At 38.7% G+C, this 15859-nt stretch overlaps 1 protein-coding gene across 3 annotated transcripts in view; it reads right to left on the bottom strand.

Annotated features, from left to right (window-relative positions):
- Hdhd2 (haloacid dehalogenase like hydrolase domain containing 2) overlaps positions 1-15859 on the bottom strand; it is a 28480-nt gene that overhangs the window by 11361 nt on the left and 1260 nt on the right. For 2 of the 3 annotated variants that reach the window (XM_027397927.2, XM_027397930.2), the window contains exons 2-4: positions 11613-11723; positions 7273-7481; positions 3173-3257 (exon numbers count right to left, since the gene is read on the bottom strand). In XM_027397927.2, coding sequence (XP_027253728.1) covers positions 3173-3257; positions 7273-7481; positions 11613-11713 — 395 coding nt within the window. In that variant the 5' untranslated portion in view covers positions 11714-11723. Of the gene's footprint in view, positions 1-3172; positions 3258-7272; positions 7482-11612; positions 11724-13084; positions 13159-14647; positions 14788-15859 lie in introns of all 3 variants that reach the window. The other variant, XM_027397928.2, reaches the window with a different exon arrangement.

Here is a 15859-nt window from a genome sequence, read left to right on the forward strand (position 1 = left end):
TGGGTGGGGTGCAATGCTCTTTATTTTGAGCACAGTTCAGGGTACACAGGTATCTAAAAACTTCTGGGTTGCATTTCTACATGCCTCATGTCCAAAGCTTTAACTTCTTATTGTATGAACTTGTAGGAGTAGGTTCTCTCCTTCCACTGGGCAGCAAGCACCTTTATACACTCTGCCATCTCACTGACCCTTTTGGAGGCTTCAATTAGGACTGCACAGTAGACAGCCATTTCAAATACAGAAAAGTTCCACAAAAATTTTCTAATTTGACTTTGGTACCACACTACTCTGACATTACCCCTGTCCAGGGTTCCAAATACTTAGATTCCAGAGTTACATGCAAAGAGTACGGGGGTCCTAATTGTTCATCTTCCCTTTGTTGTCTTCTTATGATTCATAATTAAATGCACTGGAACACTGAAACCTGACTTTTGATGCTATTAAAGAAGACATGCTCCATGCAAGCACTCTTCCATCCAACAGCAATGTTGGGAAGAAGGAAGGGTTCAGTGGGAGAGGGAGGGAGATGAAGCGGAATGGGAGGTAAAATGATTAAATTTATTTATATAAATACATGGAACTATTACAAATAATTACAATTATTTATATGTATAAATGTTTCACCCATGTGCCTGTGAGGGACCTGTGCATTTGGATCTTTCTCTGAATGGGCAGCCAGTGCTTTTAATGGCTGAGCCAACTCTCCAGTCCACCCCAACTATTTAATTAGAAAAAGAAAAGGAATCCCCCCTGCAATCCAAAAGATATCAAAATCTGCATAGCTCTGACCCCGAGAGAGTGCTCAGACAGGAGAGAGGTCATCAGCAGAGCTGCCTTTCAGACTGGCAACATTTATGTGCCTGAATGCCCTAGATCTTTGTGTACTGTGACGTTTCAGTATACATAAGTATGAGCACAGAGACCAATAAACTATCTATGTGTAAAACACTGAATCACTATTATGATTCTTTTTTATTTTTTGGAGACAGGGTTTCTCTGTGTACCAGTCCCGGCTGTCCTGGAACTTGTTTTTTGTTTTGTTTTGTTTTTTTTTTTTGGTTTTTCGAGACAGGGTTTTTCTGTGTAGCTTTGGAGCCTATCTGGGCACTCGCTCTGGAGACCAGGCTGGCCTTGAACTCACAGAGATCCACCTGTCTCTGCCTCCCGAGTGTTGGGACTAAAGGTGTGCACCACCACTGCCCAAAATAATTCTTTTAAGGTGGCAAAAGCAGATAATTTTTAGTTTACTCTTTCTTAGCATTTACAATTTTCTACAATGAAAAAATGCTATTTTCATGATTAGCTATCTTTTAGTCTTATTAATACTAGGATCAGGCTAGATTATTAAATGATCTATTTACCTATGTAGTCTTCCTTCCAAATGGTCCATTATGTAAAGGCTCAAACATGAAGCTTCTAGTTATGATCATAAGATAAACAGACTTTTCTATAATGCTGTGGAATTAAAAATATAACTATGTTCATATTAATGAATCATACAATATTTCTAGGAAAGAAAGCAAACTGAAGAATTATAGAAGATAAAAAAATTAATACTTCCTACCAGTTAGGGATAACTACATATGTGACACAGATAAAGAAATGAATAAAAACAAGAGCACCACATTCATGGTCCTAATACTACAATTACCAAGGCGTTTTTGTGTTTTGTTTTGTTTTGTTTTGTTTTGTGTGTGTGTGTGTGTGTGTGTGTGTGTGTGTGTGTGTGTCATTTAGGAACTATCAAATGTACTGATAATTTCTACTTCTTAAAATAGCTGATAGGTACAGGAACATTAATTATCCCTGTAGTGTGCATTAAAGAAAAAGGAAAGAAGTTGCCACAGGTCTTAGGATTTGTATGTTTTAGATAAAACAAATCCAGATCATACCTATTTTTTTTACAGCTGGTTTATATCCTTTCCCCAAATCAATTCTTTAAAATCATTTGCAATTTCACTCAGGCAGGTACAACAGATGTATATATGTGCCATGCATTTTAGAGAGGCCAGTTCATTAAAAATATAATATGGATGAAGCAGTGTAATAAGAAATTTGATGCATCTGTCTTGATGCATAATGCCTGTGAAGGCAGTTATGCAATGGGCTTTAACATCCAACGTTTATTCTCATTATCAACGTGAATAGTAATTTAATCGGTGTTTCATTTGAGATGCCTATATTTGCCACATATAATCCAAACAGCTGCAGTCACTGGTTGGGAGGCACAGTCTCTGTGGGAACATCAATATGCAAACAAGGCCAAGACCTAGAATCTTTGTTAACTCTCCATCCAGCTGTTAAGTGTGTTTGTGAAATTAGAGTTGACCTATAAGTACATTGTAATGCTTTAAAATGTGGTGTTTGAAAAAAAAAATCAATATGGTTAGGAAAGTGTACTAATTAGACAGCATCCGAGCAATTACAGAGCCAGTATTATGTCAACATACATTTTATTACCCTGAGTCTAGTATTCATTTAAAAGAGACCTCCCAACTTCCTATTAAATATGTCCTTCCCAAATTACCAGCTAAAATCAATCAATAGTTTCTTCTTAAAATCTGTGGCTAGAGGAAGCATAAAAGGCTAACAGGAGTATGGAACAATGCAGTGTTTCTATTTCAAATAAACACCAACTCTGATATGGTTGGAGGTCTTACAAAAGGAGGGCAGATAATTCCACGAGAAGCTAAAGCAGGACAATTAATGTATGCGAAGCATAAGATATTTTAATGCCATACTCTGTGAAATACATTCTCAAGCCATTCAGCAATTACCAGATGAATTTTAAATAAAGGCTTGATCATCACAGTACCTACAAGAGCTGCAAACAATGGTGGTTCCCTGTATGGGTTGGTTTTCTGTGTACCAACTTGACACAAGCTAGAGTCATTAGAGGAAGGAGCCTCAGCTGAGGAAATGCCTCGAGAGCCAGCTGTAAGACATTTTCTCAATTAGTGATCAATGGAGGGCCCAGACCTTGTCTCAAACAAACAAATATAAACCCAATATAATTATTATTATTTAATGTTGACATTGAAGTGACTTTGAAGACATTTGTCCTCATGCACAATCTAAATAGTCAGAAATTAAAACACAGAATCTTATGTGCTAAAATCTAAAGAAGAAATGAAGGGAGAACATATGGTCAGACGAAAAGTAGCTAGCTTACCGAAAAGCCTGATTCAGAAGCTGGTAATGAAAATGTTCTGGTGCCAGGCCGATGACCACAGCGTTGGGGTCACTTGTTTGTACTCCTGGCAATAGAAAAAAATGTAAAAGTTTAGAGATGTCACACTGCATAACAAAATCTCCAGTTATGTGCACATTTTGCTATCACCATAATTTGAAGTACATTTTGGAAGTCTACGAAGAGAGAGAAAGAAAAAGAGAGGGGCTGGGTAAGGAATGGAGGGAGGAGAGACATTAATATTTTTCCATATTCTTCACACATGGTTTTATAGCTATTGAGTATCTAGAATATTTGAATTGAAAATTGCAATCTGATATTTGCTAGTGATTCCTGATTTCAAAATGTTTTACTGATTACAACCAGGAGAACAGGAGTGACTGATGAGGGGATGGAATTCCAAGAGGCAAGAGAAATTAGACTTCTAATTGGCACATACATAACAAATATGTAAAGCACCATCATGTAGAATTCTACAGTTTTATAATAATTTCCCAATCTACTTTTAGTTTCACACATATTAAAGTATGTTTTAGGGCTTTAGTATCTAATAATAGGACTTCGGATTTGACAAACACATTTACCTTTATAATGATAATTTGTGCCTTCATAGGAATAATTTTGCATATACTAATTCACCTTTGCCCATCTTTGTGTTCAGATACCCATTCTCTATTTTTTGTTACTAATTGCCATGAATATTAAATAACTTGTTAAAGTTTGTTAAGGAAACAAACTAAAATAATTGCCTTTAGTGAAAATTGAGTATTTTTAGTGTTAATTCTTTTCATTATATCTACCTCTGAAACAGAGAAGTTGGCAAAGATGTTACGATTTTCTTGAAATATTCACCTATAATGGTTATTTTCATGTATATAAACATGTTCCAAGAGGTGCAGTCCCATCACTGAATGACAAGATTTCTTTCATGCCCTGACTCAGGATTCTGCTTTTTCTAGCTCACTTTTTTTTTAATAGCTAGAATTTTAATATTTCCTAAAGTCAGCAAGGAAAAGTCAAACTCAAAGCTTGTTCTGCTCTCCTTCTGCTTCTTCAGAAATGATTATGTTGACTATGGAGACATGTCTTGATTTTCAGTTGCTCAGCTTCTTGGAGAACTTGTTGGCTCACATGGCATCACAGGGCAGAGGCAGAGAATACCCGAATAATGGGTTTCCTTGAAGCTGAGGAGGGTGGCCAAAGACTAAAGTTCCGCCAGTCAGAAGCCCCAGGTAGGGCTTTGAACTGAGGGTTTGAAACACAGAGGAGCAAGAAGTTACTCCTCCAAAGAAGTGGCTACCAGCCTTACCAGGTTCCAGCTGTAGTGCCTTTTGGGACCACAGGTCTAGCCAGAGGTCACTCAGCAGGGACAACAGTGGCACCTGATTACTTCTGTGGGTGCTGCTGCACACTGCTTCTACCTTCACAGCTCTGAACACTAACTCTTCAGTTTCCTTGACAGATCTGTGGGCTACTTTACATGGCCTTGTAAAATACTCTGTGTGTGTGTGTGTGTGTGTGTGTGTGTGTGTGTGTGTGTGTGTGTGTGTGTGTGTGTGTGCTCGTGAATGCATGGTACAAGTGTGAAGGTCATAGCACAACTTGCAGGAGTCAGTTCTCCCCTTCCACAGTGTAGGTCCCCTTGGATCAAACCCAGATTTTCAGTCCTGTGGCAAGTGCCTTTATCCACTGAGCCATTCTGCTGTCCCATGACCTTTCTTGTTATCATGAAAATATCCACAAACACACAAAAGCAGAAAGCCTAGTATTATGAGCCTAGATAGATCCGTCATCTAGCTTTCTTCAACCATTAACATTTTGCCAATCAGCCCTTGTACTTTTGGAAAGGCTTTCTAGAGCAAACCCAGGTTGTTGTGTCATTTTACTCTTTCATATTTCAGTATTTACTTTTAATTAATAAATAGTGAAAATATTAAAAACCTTAATATAAGTATACCAAAAAGCTAATAGCTCCTAATATCATCCAATACTTGAATTTCCCCAAACATCCTTAACTGTTTCCTAACATAGAGAATGTCAAACTGGCAATCCACAAAGCCCATGTTGTCTTTGACTGTTATTTTTTATTTCTCATTCTGTAAGTTTACTTTCACCCCTTTTCAGTGCAATTAGACACTAACTCTGAAGAAGGCTAAACATTCTGCATTTGGCTAACTGTAGTACTGTGTTTAAGTTGTTCCTTTATCCCTGTCTTTCCTGTACAAGGACATTAGATTGAGAGGCTGCATAGGTTCATATTCAACTAGCTCATTTTATAGACGATACTATGAATTTCTTACCATAGTACATCATGAAGCAAGATTCTGGTTATTCCACTTGCAGTGGTGCTGAAATTGATCAGTGGATTCAAGGAGCTGTTACCCACACCCCTGCACTTTGAAGGTCACCCTTGCAGTTAATGTTTTAAGGTCTACTGATATTCTTGCCTGTTTCTTGAGGATTTATTAAGTGGTGATGTTTAATTCTGTCATTTTTATCTGCGATTCTTCTATAAAGAACTTAATTTTATCAAATATTTGGTTATCCTAAAATACAGTTTAATTGAAAAAGTAAGATAAAATGCTTGTTCTGTTCTTTTCAGAGTTAAGGAGTTAGAGCCCTCCTAATCTCCAGTCATGGCCTAGAGTAGATTGAGCATCACTGGGCTTGTCTATATGTGTGTGTTGTAAAACCACATCATTATTTTTGATATTCAAATTATCACTTCTAGAGTTCTTTGGACATGCCATCATCATGAGGTCTTCAGGAGTTTCTCTACTAACATAATACACCAAGAAAGACTCATCTACTGCCTGTCTAGGCAAGGAGCCAGCCACTTTTCGGGAGCGGCAGTAGGGAAAAGACGGAAACACCATAGTCTAAGTACGAATTTGCCACACTCAATGGAAGACCTATGCAACCTGCAAAATTTTAGGGATGGAAATATTTTTGTTTTTCAGTTGAATGCAGTCAAAGTTGGTTTCTATTTCTTACAAGTAATAATTCTAATTGTTTACACAGTATATTTCCTATTAGTACAGGTTTGGAGGTCCTGACCAACCTGTAAAGCTATCACATGGTATTATAATTAAAATATTGACATCTATTTTGCATATTGATCATTTCACAAACTATCATTTATAACAACAAAACAATGCAGCAAAGCTTCATACAACTAGGACATTTTTTATAGTTACTTTTTCTAAAGTGAAAACAAATTTTTTATTGAAAAATATTTCACATTCATTGTGAAATACCTGTACTATCTAGAATGGCATCTTTTTTTTTTTTTTTTTAGATTTAGTTATTTATTTATCATGTATACAGTGTGTGCCAGAAGATGGCACCAGATCACATTACAGATGGTTGTGAGCCACCATGTGGTTGCTGGGAATTGAACTCAGAACCTCTGGAAGAACAGTCAGTGCCTTAACCCCTGAGCCATTTCTCCAGCCCCGAATGGCATCTGTTTTTAAGAAGGCCCTGATTTATCTCATTTAACCAAGGTAAGAGAGCATATCCTGGATTAGGAGTTATATAATTATTTTTAATCATGGTTCACAATTTACTAACAGATTATGAAATTAATTTGCAATACTCTAGCATTAAGAATAAAAGAACATAAACAGATAATATAGGATTTCTCACAAAGTTAGAGCACTATTTAAAACATAGAAACATACACACACACACACACACACACACACACACACACACACACACACACACTCTCAGTCACTATACAGTGAATCTCTCTTATTGTGGATGGTTGTTAAGAAGACTTGAGAAACAACAACTCAGACTCAAACTCTTTTAACACAGCAGGTGACCTGGAAAAGTCAAATTCCGAAGTGCAGAGGTGCTTCTTTTATCCCCTAGTCTATAGTGGCTCCTAATGTGTGTGGCAGAGCTCGCTGGCCAAGCCTTAGTGGGTAAGTCACTGTATCGATATGGATAAGGTTGTTTCTGTTTTGTCTATTTTGTGAACTTTTCAGTAATAACAGGACATCTAAGGAGATGCCTCTTCCACATGATTTCAGGCATGAAGAACTTGTTTGTAATTCTTTCGGAGCCTCTCTCACCTGTGAAATCAGGTAGTGCACGGTCATCAACCAACAGCATGGGCCTGACTTGTTTCTGCTCTACTAAGTTTCGGGCTGCTGTCAGAGAGGTGAAGATTTCATCTTCTGAGATGTCAAACTCCAGCTTCTTCAGCCTTTCCAATAGGTCTTGCTTGCTCTCTTTGGTTGTGTTGGTCACAAACCTAATCACCACAGAAGCAGCCCGTAACCTGGAAAAGTAAAACTCAGAAGTGAAGAGGCGGCTTTTACCTCCTAGTCCAGAAAGCCTAAGCCAAGCATTAGGGCACAAAGCTAAGTCAGTCACTGTGCTGTTGTGGACAAAGCTGCTGTAGTTGTTTTTAGTCTCCCAATGCTTATAAATTATCTACAACCTATGGGCAGTGCTTTACCTCCAAAAGCTGGAATGTTAAACTTTGAAAGCTCCATCCACTTTTGTGGAGCCTTCTGGACTTTAGCTACCCTTTGCTAAAGGGTGGGGGGTGGGAGGGCTGGAGAGATGGCTCAGAGGTTAAGAGCACTGGACTGTTCTTCCAGAGGTCCTCATCTCGTGTGCAGGCAAATATGCAGACAGAACACTGTATATGTAATAAAAATAAGTAAATAAATTAAAAAAAAAGAAAAAAATGAAACACCACTGTCCTCATAGGTTTGAGGGGGTAAGATGTCTTAAAGATGATCCACTAATGTAACATGACAAAACTAAGGCACATGGAGGCATAAACTCCCCAGTTTTATTCAGCTAGGTAGCAGTGGAGCCCGGACAATGTTTCCTGTGTTCCAGCAGTGTTTTATATCCCTTACTAAGAGAACCAAGGATGTCACAGTTACTTGAGACTTATGAAAGTAATCTGCAAGTAAGTAACAACAACAAAACCCAAACAAGTGAAATAGATAAACCAGCAAACCTCAGAGTGAGATGTTAATGGAGATGGCACACCCCAGTGAGTCATCACACTTACAAACAGAAGCTAATTGGACAGCTCAGAAATGCTCAAAACTGAGTTTCTTGTCAGTCCCAGAAGCATGTAGAAGAATGGAAAGTTTGAAGCTGTCCTGGGCCATACAGTGAATTCAAGGCCAGCCTGGCTACACAGCAAGGCCCTGTGTCTCTTGAACTGCTTACACACAAGACCATCTGCTTTTGTATAATTGGAATGGTTTCAGAGAAAGAATTTGTGAATCTAGTTAGCCTTCTTTAAAAATACTCTTTTCTTGGTTCAATAGTGTTTTAACATAAAATTTAAAAATAATTATAATTTAGCTATAATTTAGAATTTATACTAATAGACTGTTGCTTTTTATATCTTCCCCAGAAAGTCACAAGCATAAAAGTACTAGACACAATTTAAAGCGATCAAACAAATAAAATAGAAGAGTTTTAATAATTCACCCAAAGAACATTAAATAAATTTACTTGATTAATTCACTGTAATCATGATTCCCTCTATATCTGTGTGATAGCTTTTTAGAAAAACACATTCAATGGTGGTTTATCTTACAAAAGAAAGTGACTACTTCAACATGGCTCTTATGATAAAGACATGTGTGTGTGTGTGTGTGTGTGTGTGTGTGTGTGTGTGTGTGTTTGTGTGTATGTGTGTGTTACTGTGCAATAACAACACCAGCAATAACAACACCAGTTTCAATGAGTTTGTTGAAAAGCAAACAACTAATTTTTTGTGTAACTAGTCCTTCAACTTCCTTTGTCTATTTGTTTCCATAGAAACCATAGTGGTAGGGCTAGTGCAGAGATTTCCCTGATATGAAAACCTACCAGTGATGACAACAGAGAAATGGACAGCCTCCTGCCTGGCAGAGGGGCAGGCTCCTAGGTCACACAGATCACAGAAGTGTCTCTGTTCACCAGAAATAAAAAGATTTTTCTCTCTTCCTAGAGCAGAAAATGCATTTTCAAAGTAGTGAGACCTAGTACCGAAGTGTGGTTTTGCTGAACTTGTGGACAAAGATTTAAAGACAAGTGGGAAAATAAGTACTCGTTTCTAACCCAGAACTCTTTTGTTCAGTGTGGGCTTGGATATATACATGGAGGAATATGATATTTAAGACAATTAAAAGTAATGGAGGGCCGGGCGGTGGTGGTGAACACCTTTAATACCAGCACTTGGGAGGCAGAGACAGGTGGATCTCTGTGAGTTTGAGACCAGCCTGGTTTACAAGAGCTAGTTCCAGGACAGCCTCCAAAGCCATAGAAAAAACCCTGTCTCAAAAAATAACAACAACAACAAAAAGTAATGGAGATTCTGACAACAAGTTTCCATCTTGAACATGAGGTCTGGGAGCACTAGCATATCCCACAGGTCTGTAGAGTTCCTCAGTGTGACTGACAGCTTCTGGGAACATGAGCTGAGCTCATCGTGTTAAGAGAAGTGGCATAGCATCCATTCCAAAATAGATTCTCAACTAACTGCTTCTAGAAATTAATGTTAATTTAATTAATTGCCATCAGTGTTTCCATAGTTCAAATGTAGATCAAAGAAAATCAAATGAAAGAACTTTGGGCTGGGAAGGCACTGGAGTAAACACCAGGCTCTAACTGGGAAGCGATGTGGGAGAGAAATCTCAAGCTCTGGCTTTGGAGAAGCTATGATGACTCGAATGAGTAGTAATGCAATCACAAATGAAATCCCTTAGATAAAAATAAGAGTTTAAATAATTCTGCCTAATTTTACTTATTTTTTATAAAGCCCTTTATACAGTTTGTAGAAAGTCAGCATGCAATTTTAGCTCAGCTTCTCTAGTGTTTCTATGAAAAAAAATAAAAATTAAATTCAGCTATTAAAAATAAATAGATCTGGGGCTGTATCTCAGCTGGACGAGTGCCTGCCTAGCATGCACAAAACCCTGGGTTCTGTTCCTCAGTACTCTATAGGCTGGGAGTAGTGGCACACACCACACCTGCAATTCCACTCCCTAAGAGATTGAATCAAGAGGATCAGAAGGCAAGGTCACCTTCGGCTTTATTGAGTTCAAGGCCAGCCTGAGATACTTGAAAAGGCAAGAAAGCAAACACTAGGAGTCCATTCACAGAAGTTCACTGGTCCTAGAAGGCTGACTCAGACACAGACTATGTCAAGGGATGGAGTCTAGCTGTATACCCAGTTGTCTTTTGGTTTGAAACACAGCACTGTCCATCATTCCTCCGTTTACCATGAATACAAATGAAAAGGACAGCTCCACTTAACAAGCACCAGGTATACTGGCATTCTTATGTTTGATTTTCTACTTGGAGAGTAAGGACTAGAGTGGGGATGACTTGTGTCAGTTGTTACCCTCATACCCAGCAATGGTGATACTTGTCACCGGATTTTCAGATTAACAGCACACAGTGAATATTCTAGGGTTTGAAAATGACAAGTACCAAATTTTATATTGTTGATTTTGAAAGTCTCTAATTTTTGTTCATGACACCTGGAAGCAAACATCCATATTCAGTTTACATTGTGTGGGTGTGCACGTGTGTACATACATAAGGCCAGAGGACAGTCTCAGGTGTTTCTTCTTTGGTGCTTTCTACTTCTTTTGAGACAAGTCTCCCATTAGCCTGAGGCTGGAAGATTTGGCAAGACTGGCTGGCCAGTGAGTCTCAGATCCATCACACCTGGCTTTAAGTGGGTGCTGGAGACTGAGCTCAGGTCCTCATGCTTGCAGGGCAAGTATTGTATTTAATGAGCCATCCTTCTAGACATTCAGTTCTCTTTAACACACTTTTACCAAGTTTTCTCTGCTTGTCTCTGATTGGCACTTGTTTAGTACTATATTGGTGTATCAGAAATATAAAATAGTCCTTAATCTTTGGAAGTATTAAATGTAGTTGATGGAAATATTTCAAAAAATTCCAAGTCTTTCAAGTAAGCATTATTTTTAACAGTTACAAATTCAATGTTAGATATTAGGTGATCAGGAGGCTGAACATGCCTGTGTGTATATATACATGTATGTATTTCAGTTGGATTCCAGGATTCATCTGATTTTTTTTTCCAGTGCTATCTATTCTATATTTCCAGAATTAAATCATTATTTTAGTTTCTTGAGTCTTCATCCCCAATTTACATTATCGATTTAAAAAAAAAAAACAGACTGGGGAGAGGGAGGAGAGAGAACAAAAAGATTAGAGCAAAAGGCCAAACCTAATAAAGCAGGGAGAACAATGTTAGAGGATATTACAATGCATACATCTTCTAGCTAAACCCAAGGCAGTTCCTCCATGTATGGTGAGTTGGTGAAACGCAATCTCAAGGCCATCCATTTAGCTAATGATTCGCCTTGGTAAAGCGGCACTTAAAAACGTATTTGTCATCTGAACCTGGAGGATAGCTTGCCTTTTAAGAGCTTCCTGTGCGCCTGGCACAGCTGCATCTTCAATGTGAAGTGTGCCATTGAGATCTACCAAAACAGCTTTTAATGCACGGCGCGCTGCCATCCTTCATTCCCTAGGAGAGAGCAAATGAAATTAAAAATACAGTTTAACAAACAATGGACAATTAAAAACTGGTAAGCAATCAAAAATACCATTCACATTCAGGAAGATATTGCTTAGTGTTAAGCTGCTCCTCTTTCGGAAAAAAGAAAATAGCATTAAAAAAAATCAAAACCCCAACATTTAATGCATGAAACTTTTAATAATGCTTAAGTTTTTATGTATTTTCTTTTTAGTCTTGAGTTAAAACTTGGAAGGGAAATGCTAAAATGAGATACTACTACCTACATTCAGGTTTCTTAGAATAACTCTGGTGCATAATTCGTTTAAGTATGAGAATAATGAATACGTAGACAGGAACACTACATTAACAAGGTCTTTTCATTTTTGGTTATGGACAATTAAAACATTCTAATTGCCACTGCAATGTTCTAAACTGGTGTGTGTGGCCAAGGACCTGCCAGTATTTATAGGTACTGGGGGAGGGCAGAGTTATATAGTAACAATAAATAAATGTATACACACACATATACACACATACATATATAAGTGTATTTAAAATAAGGTCTCATGGAGTCCAGGCTGAACTCCCTGTGCAGCTGGGGTCACCTTGAGCCCCCTGCCTCCACCATGCACCACCATACCTGGTTCTTACAATGTTGGGGATTGAATTCTGGGCTTCACGCATGCAAGGATAGCATGCTATCAGCTAAGCTACATCTCTAGCTTCATGTAGCAATATTTAAAGATCGCTTCCTCACTTTCTTCTGTGCCATTTTACTTTGCACACTTTTCCCTCAAATACTTGCTAACAACTTACTTTATTTGACAAGGTCTTGTTATAGCCCAGGCTAACCTTGAATTCACAGTCCTCTTGCCTCCTAACAGCTGGAGTTATAGGTCTGTGCTACCATGCCTGACCCCTTTAATCTCTATTGTGAGTTTTAGCACCTAATGATAAATATGGTTTATAGATCATTAGTGGGGGGGGGGTTAAAATATAGAGGCTCAAGAGCAGGAATGATATTTGATTTGAGACTTAGGGTTTGTTTTGAGACAGGGTCTCACCATGTAGCCCTACCTGGCCTACTCATTCTACCTACCTACTCATTCTGTAGACCAGGTTTGCCTCCAATTCATAACAATACTCCTGCTTCTGCCTCCCAGTGCCAGCATTATAGGCTTTTGTCACCATGTCTGGTGATTTACAGGTTGCTCTTTTTTTTTTTTTTTTAAATTAACTAATCCACTTATTAGACACATTTTTTCTATTTGTTTCTTATCTTTACATGGTGTCTTAATTAGGGTTACTATTGCTGTGATGAAACACCATAACCAAAGCAACTAGGGGAGGAAAGGGTTTATTTGGCTTACACTTCCATAGCACTGTTCATCATTGAAGGAAGTCAGGATGGGAACTCAAGCAGGGCAGTATCCTGGAGACAGCACTGAAACAGAGACCATGGAGGGGTGCTAATTATTGGCTTGCTTCCATAGCTTTGCTCAGCCTGCTTTCTTATAAAATCCAGGACCACCATCTCAGGGATGGCACCATCCACAATGAGCTGGGCCCTCCCCCATCAATTACTAATCAAAAAAAATGCTTTATAACCAGATCTTAATGGAGGCATTTCCTCAATTGAGGTTCCCTCCTTTCAGATGATTCTAGCTTGTGTCGAGTTGACATAAAACTAGCCAGGATACAAAGAATACTGTAAGCTATACAAAAGAGGTATTAAGGACAATAAAACCATCCCTTGTACTGCTAAGTTGCAATCATGGTGTTATTTTATACACACAGCATAAAACTCTATAAAATTTGTTAATTTTAAGAAAAAGGCTGGGTGTGGTGGTGCAAGCCTATGATGCTAGCTCCAGAGTTCAAGAGCATACTCTGGTTATATGGTTGAGTTTGAGGCCAGCATGGGTTGCTTGACACTCCTACCCTAACTCACCCAAAAAAAGAAAGAAAAAAATGAATTCTGCTTGTTTTGACCAAATATCTACTGGAAGAGTGCAGAGACCAAAAACAAATAAATAAATAAATAAATAAAAATAAAGTATTGGGACAGGCAACAGTCAGGCTGGAGAGATTGCTCAGTGGTTAGGACCACTTCCAGATCTTGCACAGGACCAGGTTCAGTTCTCAGCAGCCATGTGGCAGTTCATAACTGCCTATGCCAAGAAACCCAGTTCTAAGGAGTTACAACATTCTCTTCTGATTCCCTTGGGCTTCTCCCAGCACAGATACATGCAGGCACACACACACACACACACACACACACACACACACACACACACACAACACACAATTAAAAAAAGAAAAAAAGCCGGGTGTTGGTGGCACACACCTTTAATCCCAGCACTCAGGAGGCAGAGGCAGGCGGATCTCTGTGAGTTCAAGGCCAGCCTGGTCTCCAGAGCGAGTGCCATGATAGGCTGCAAAACTACAAAGAGAAACCCTGTGTCGGGGGAAAAAAAAAAAGGAAAAAAGAAAAGGAAAAAAAAGTTGTGGTCAATCAAGGCTCAAGTGCAAAATTCTCCCTTTTATGAGTCTTCACAACATTCTATCTTGGTCTTTATTGTGACCTTAAAATGAAGACATCGTTGTGCATGCTGGTGATCCTAGCATTTGGGAGGCCGAAGCAGGATCACAGCAAGAGACTGACTGACTGGTCTGGGCCGTAGAGCAAATTCATGATCTACATGAGCTAATTAGCAAAGCTGTGTCTCATAACTAAAGGGTAACTGAAGGTTATTAAAGAACAGAATACTAGGAAAACACCAGAAAGAAACAGTACTTAAACAACTGTCCAACTTGTGCCAGAGAATAATCACAAAAACTATTGATGGTTTTAATTCCTCCAGAAACACTCAAAGGTGTAATGTTAATTTAAAAGTCTCCATTTTTTTTTCAATCATGTCCATAGAATATACCTTGTTCTTTTGGAGCTTCACATGTGTGAGGAAGGGAAAACAGAACTTAGATGCTTCAGTCAAACTTCAAAATACACCTACTTCTTCAGCTAGTCATATACACCAGGTTCTCTCTTCTGAACTTACGCAATTCCTGTTAACTGAATCACAAACTAGTATTTGACAAAAGAAAACTGGTATCCATGGGCTCGGTCCCAAGACCCCCGAGAGATACCAAAGTCCTCAAGTCCCTTTTCTAATGGGGTACAGTACCTGCTCACAGTTATCCCCCTTCTACCAGATAACTGGAGTCATCTTTCAATACAGCACTTAAAACAATGTAAATAAATGCTATGCAGAGTTGTTCTATGGAATCCTTTAGGTAATGATGACAAGAACTTCATACTGTTTAGCATAAATAAAATTTTATTTGTCCTTTACAATATTTCTTGCCCTCCTTCCCTCTCTCCTTCCTTTTTGGTATTTCTAGAACAAAGTCAGCCCAAGCTGGCCTTGTACTCATGAATTTGCCCCCTGAGTGATGGAATTACAGGTGCACTGCATCTGGAGGGCCAACTGCAGTGATAGGTGAGCATCAACCTGGAAAGAAATATAAGGGCTTCAAAGGGAGCCTACAGTCTTGTTCTAATCTGGGAACAACACTGTCCATTACCACAAATTATACAGAATCTCTCTTCAAGAGTTATAAAGAGCTGGACCACCAGGGGAAGATAAACAAAACAAAACCTCATAAGTGAGTGATAGGAACTGTTCAGTGAAAAGAAAAGCACCTGTTTACTTTTATACCAAGCGGGACTGATCCAAATACTGCCAAGTGCAGTTGCCCTAAAAAAAATCATTGGGCCAGTTCAGTCTTCACCTGAAGCTGCTCTTTTCTCTGTAAACCACAGGCAGTACCAGCTGCCCAGATGCTAAATCCAGTTAGTCCTACCACCTTTGGTTTTCAGTCTGACTTCTCTTTATCTTTAAAACTACCTTAGTTTTAATATCACCTCTTAACTATTTTAAGAAAATCCAAACCTCCTTTCCAATCGTCTCTTAGTCCCATCCCAAACCATAACCTGGAACGCAGGAGCAGCAGCTGAGTACAAAACAAAGGAGGGTGAACATGTCTGGGTATGAACCCTGCCTACATGAACTCGGGACACTGTAGCTGCTTAGCCTGTTTCTTCACTGCTTAGAGTATTGAACACCATGAATAGTGCTCCACAC

The sequence above is a fragment of the Cricetulus griseus genome, chromosome 2 (assembly GCF_003668045.3).
Source record: "Cricetulus griseus strain 17A/GY chromosome 2, alternate assembly CriGri-PICRH-1.0, whole genome shotgun sequence".
Taxonomy (NCBI): Eukaryota; Metazoa; Chordata; class Mammalia; order Rodentia; family Cricetidae; genus Cricetulus; species Cricetulus griseus.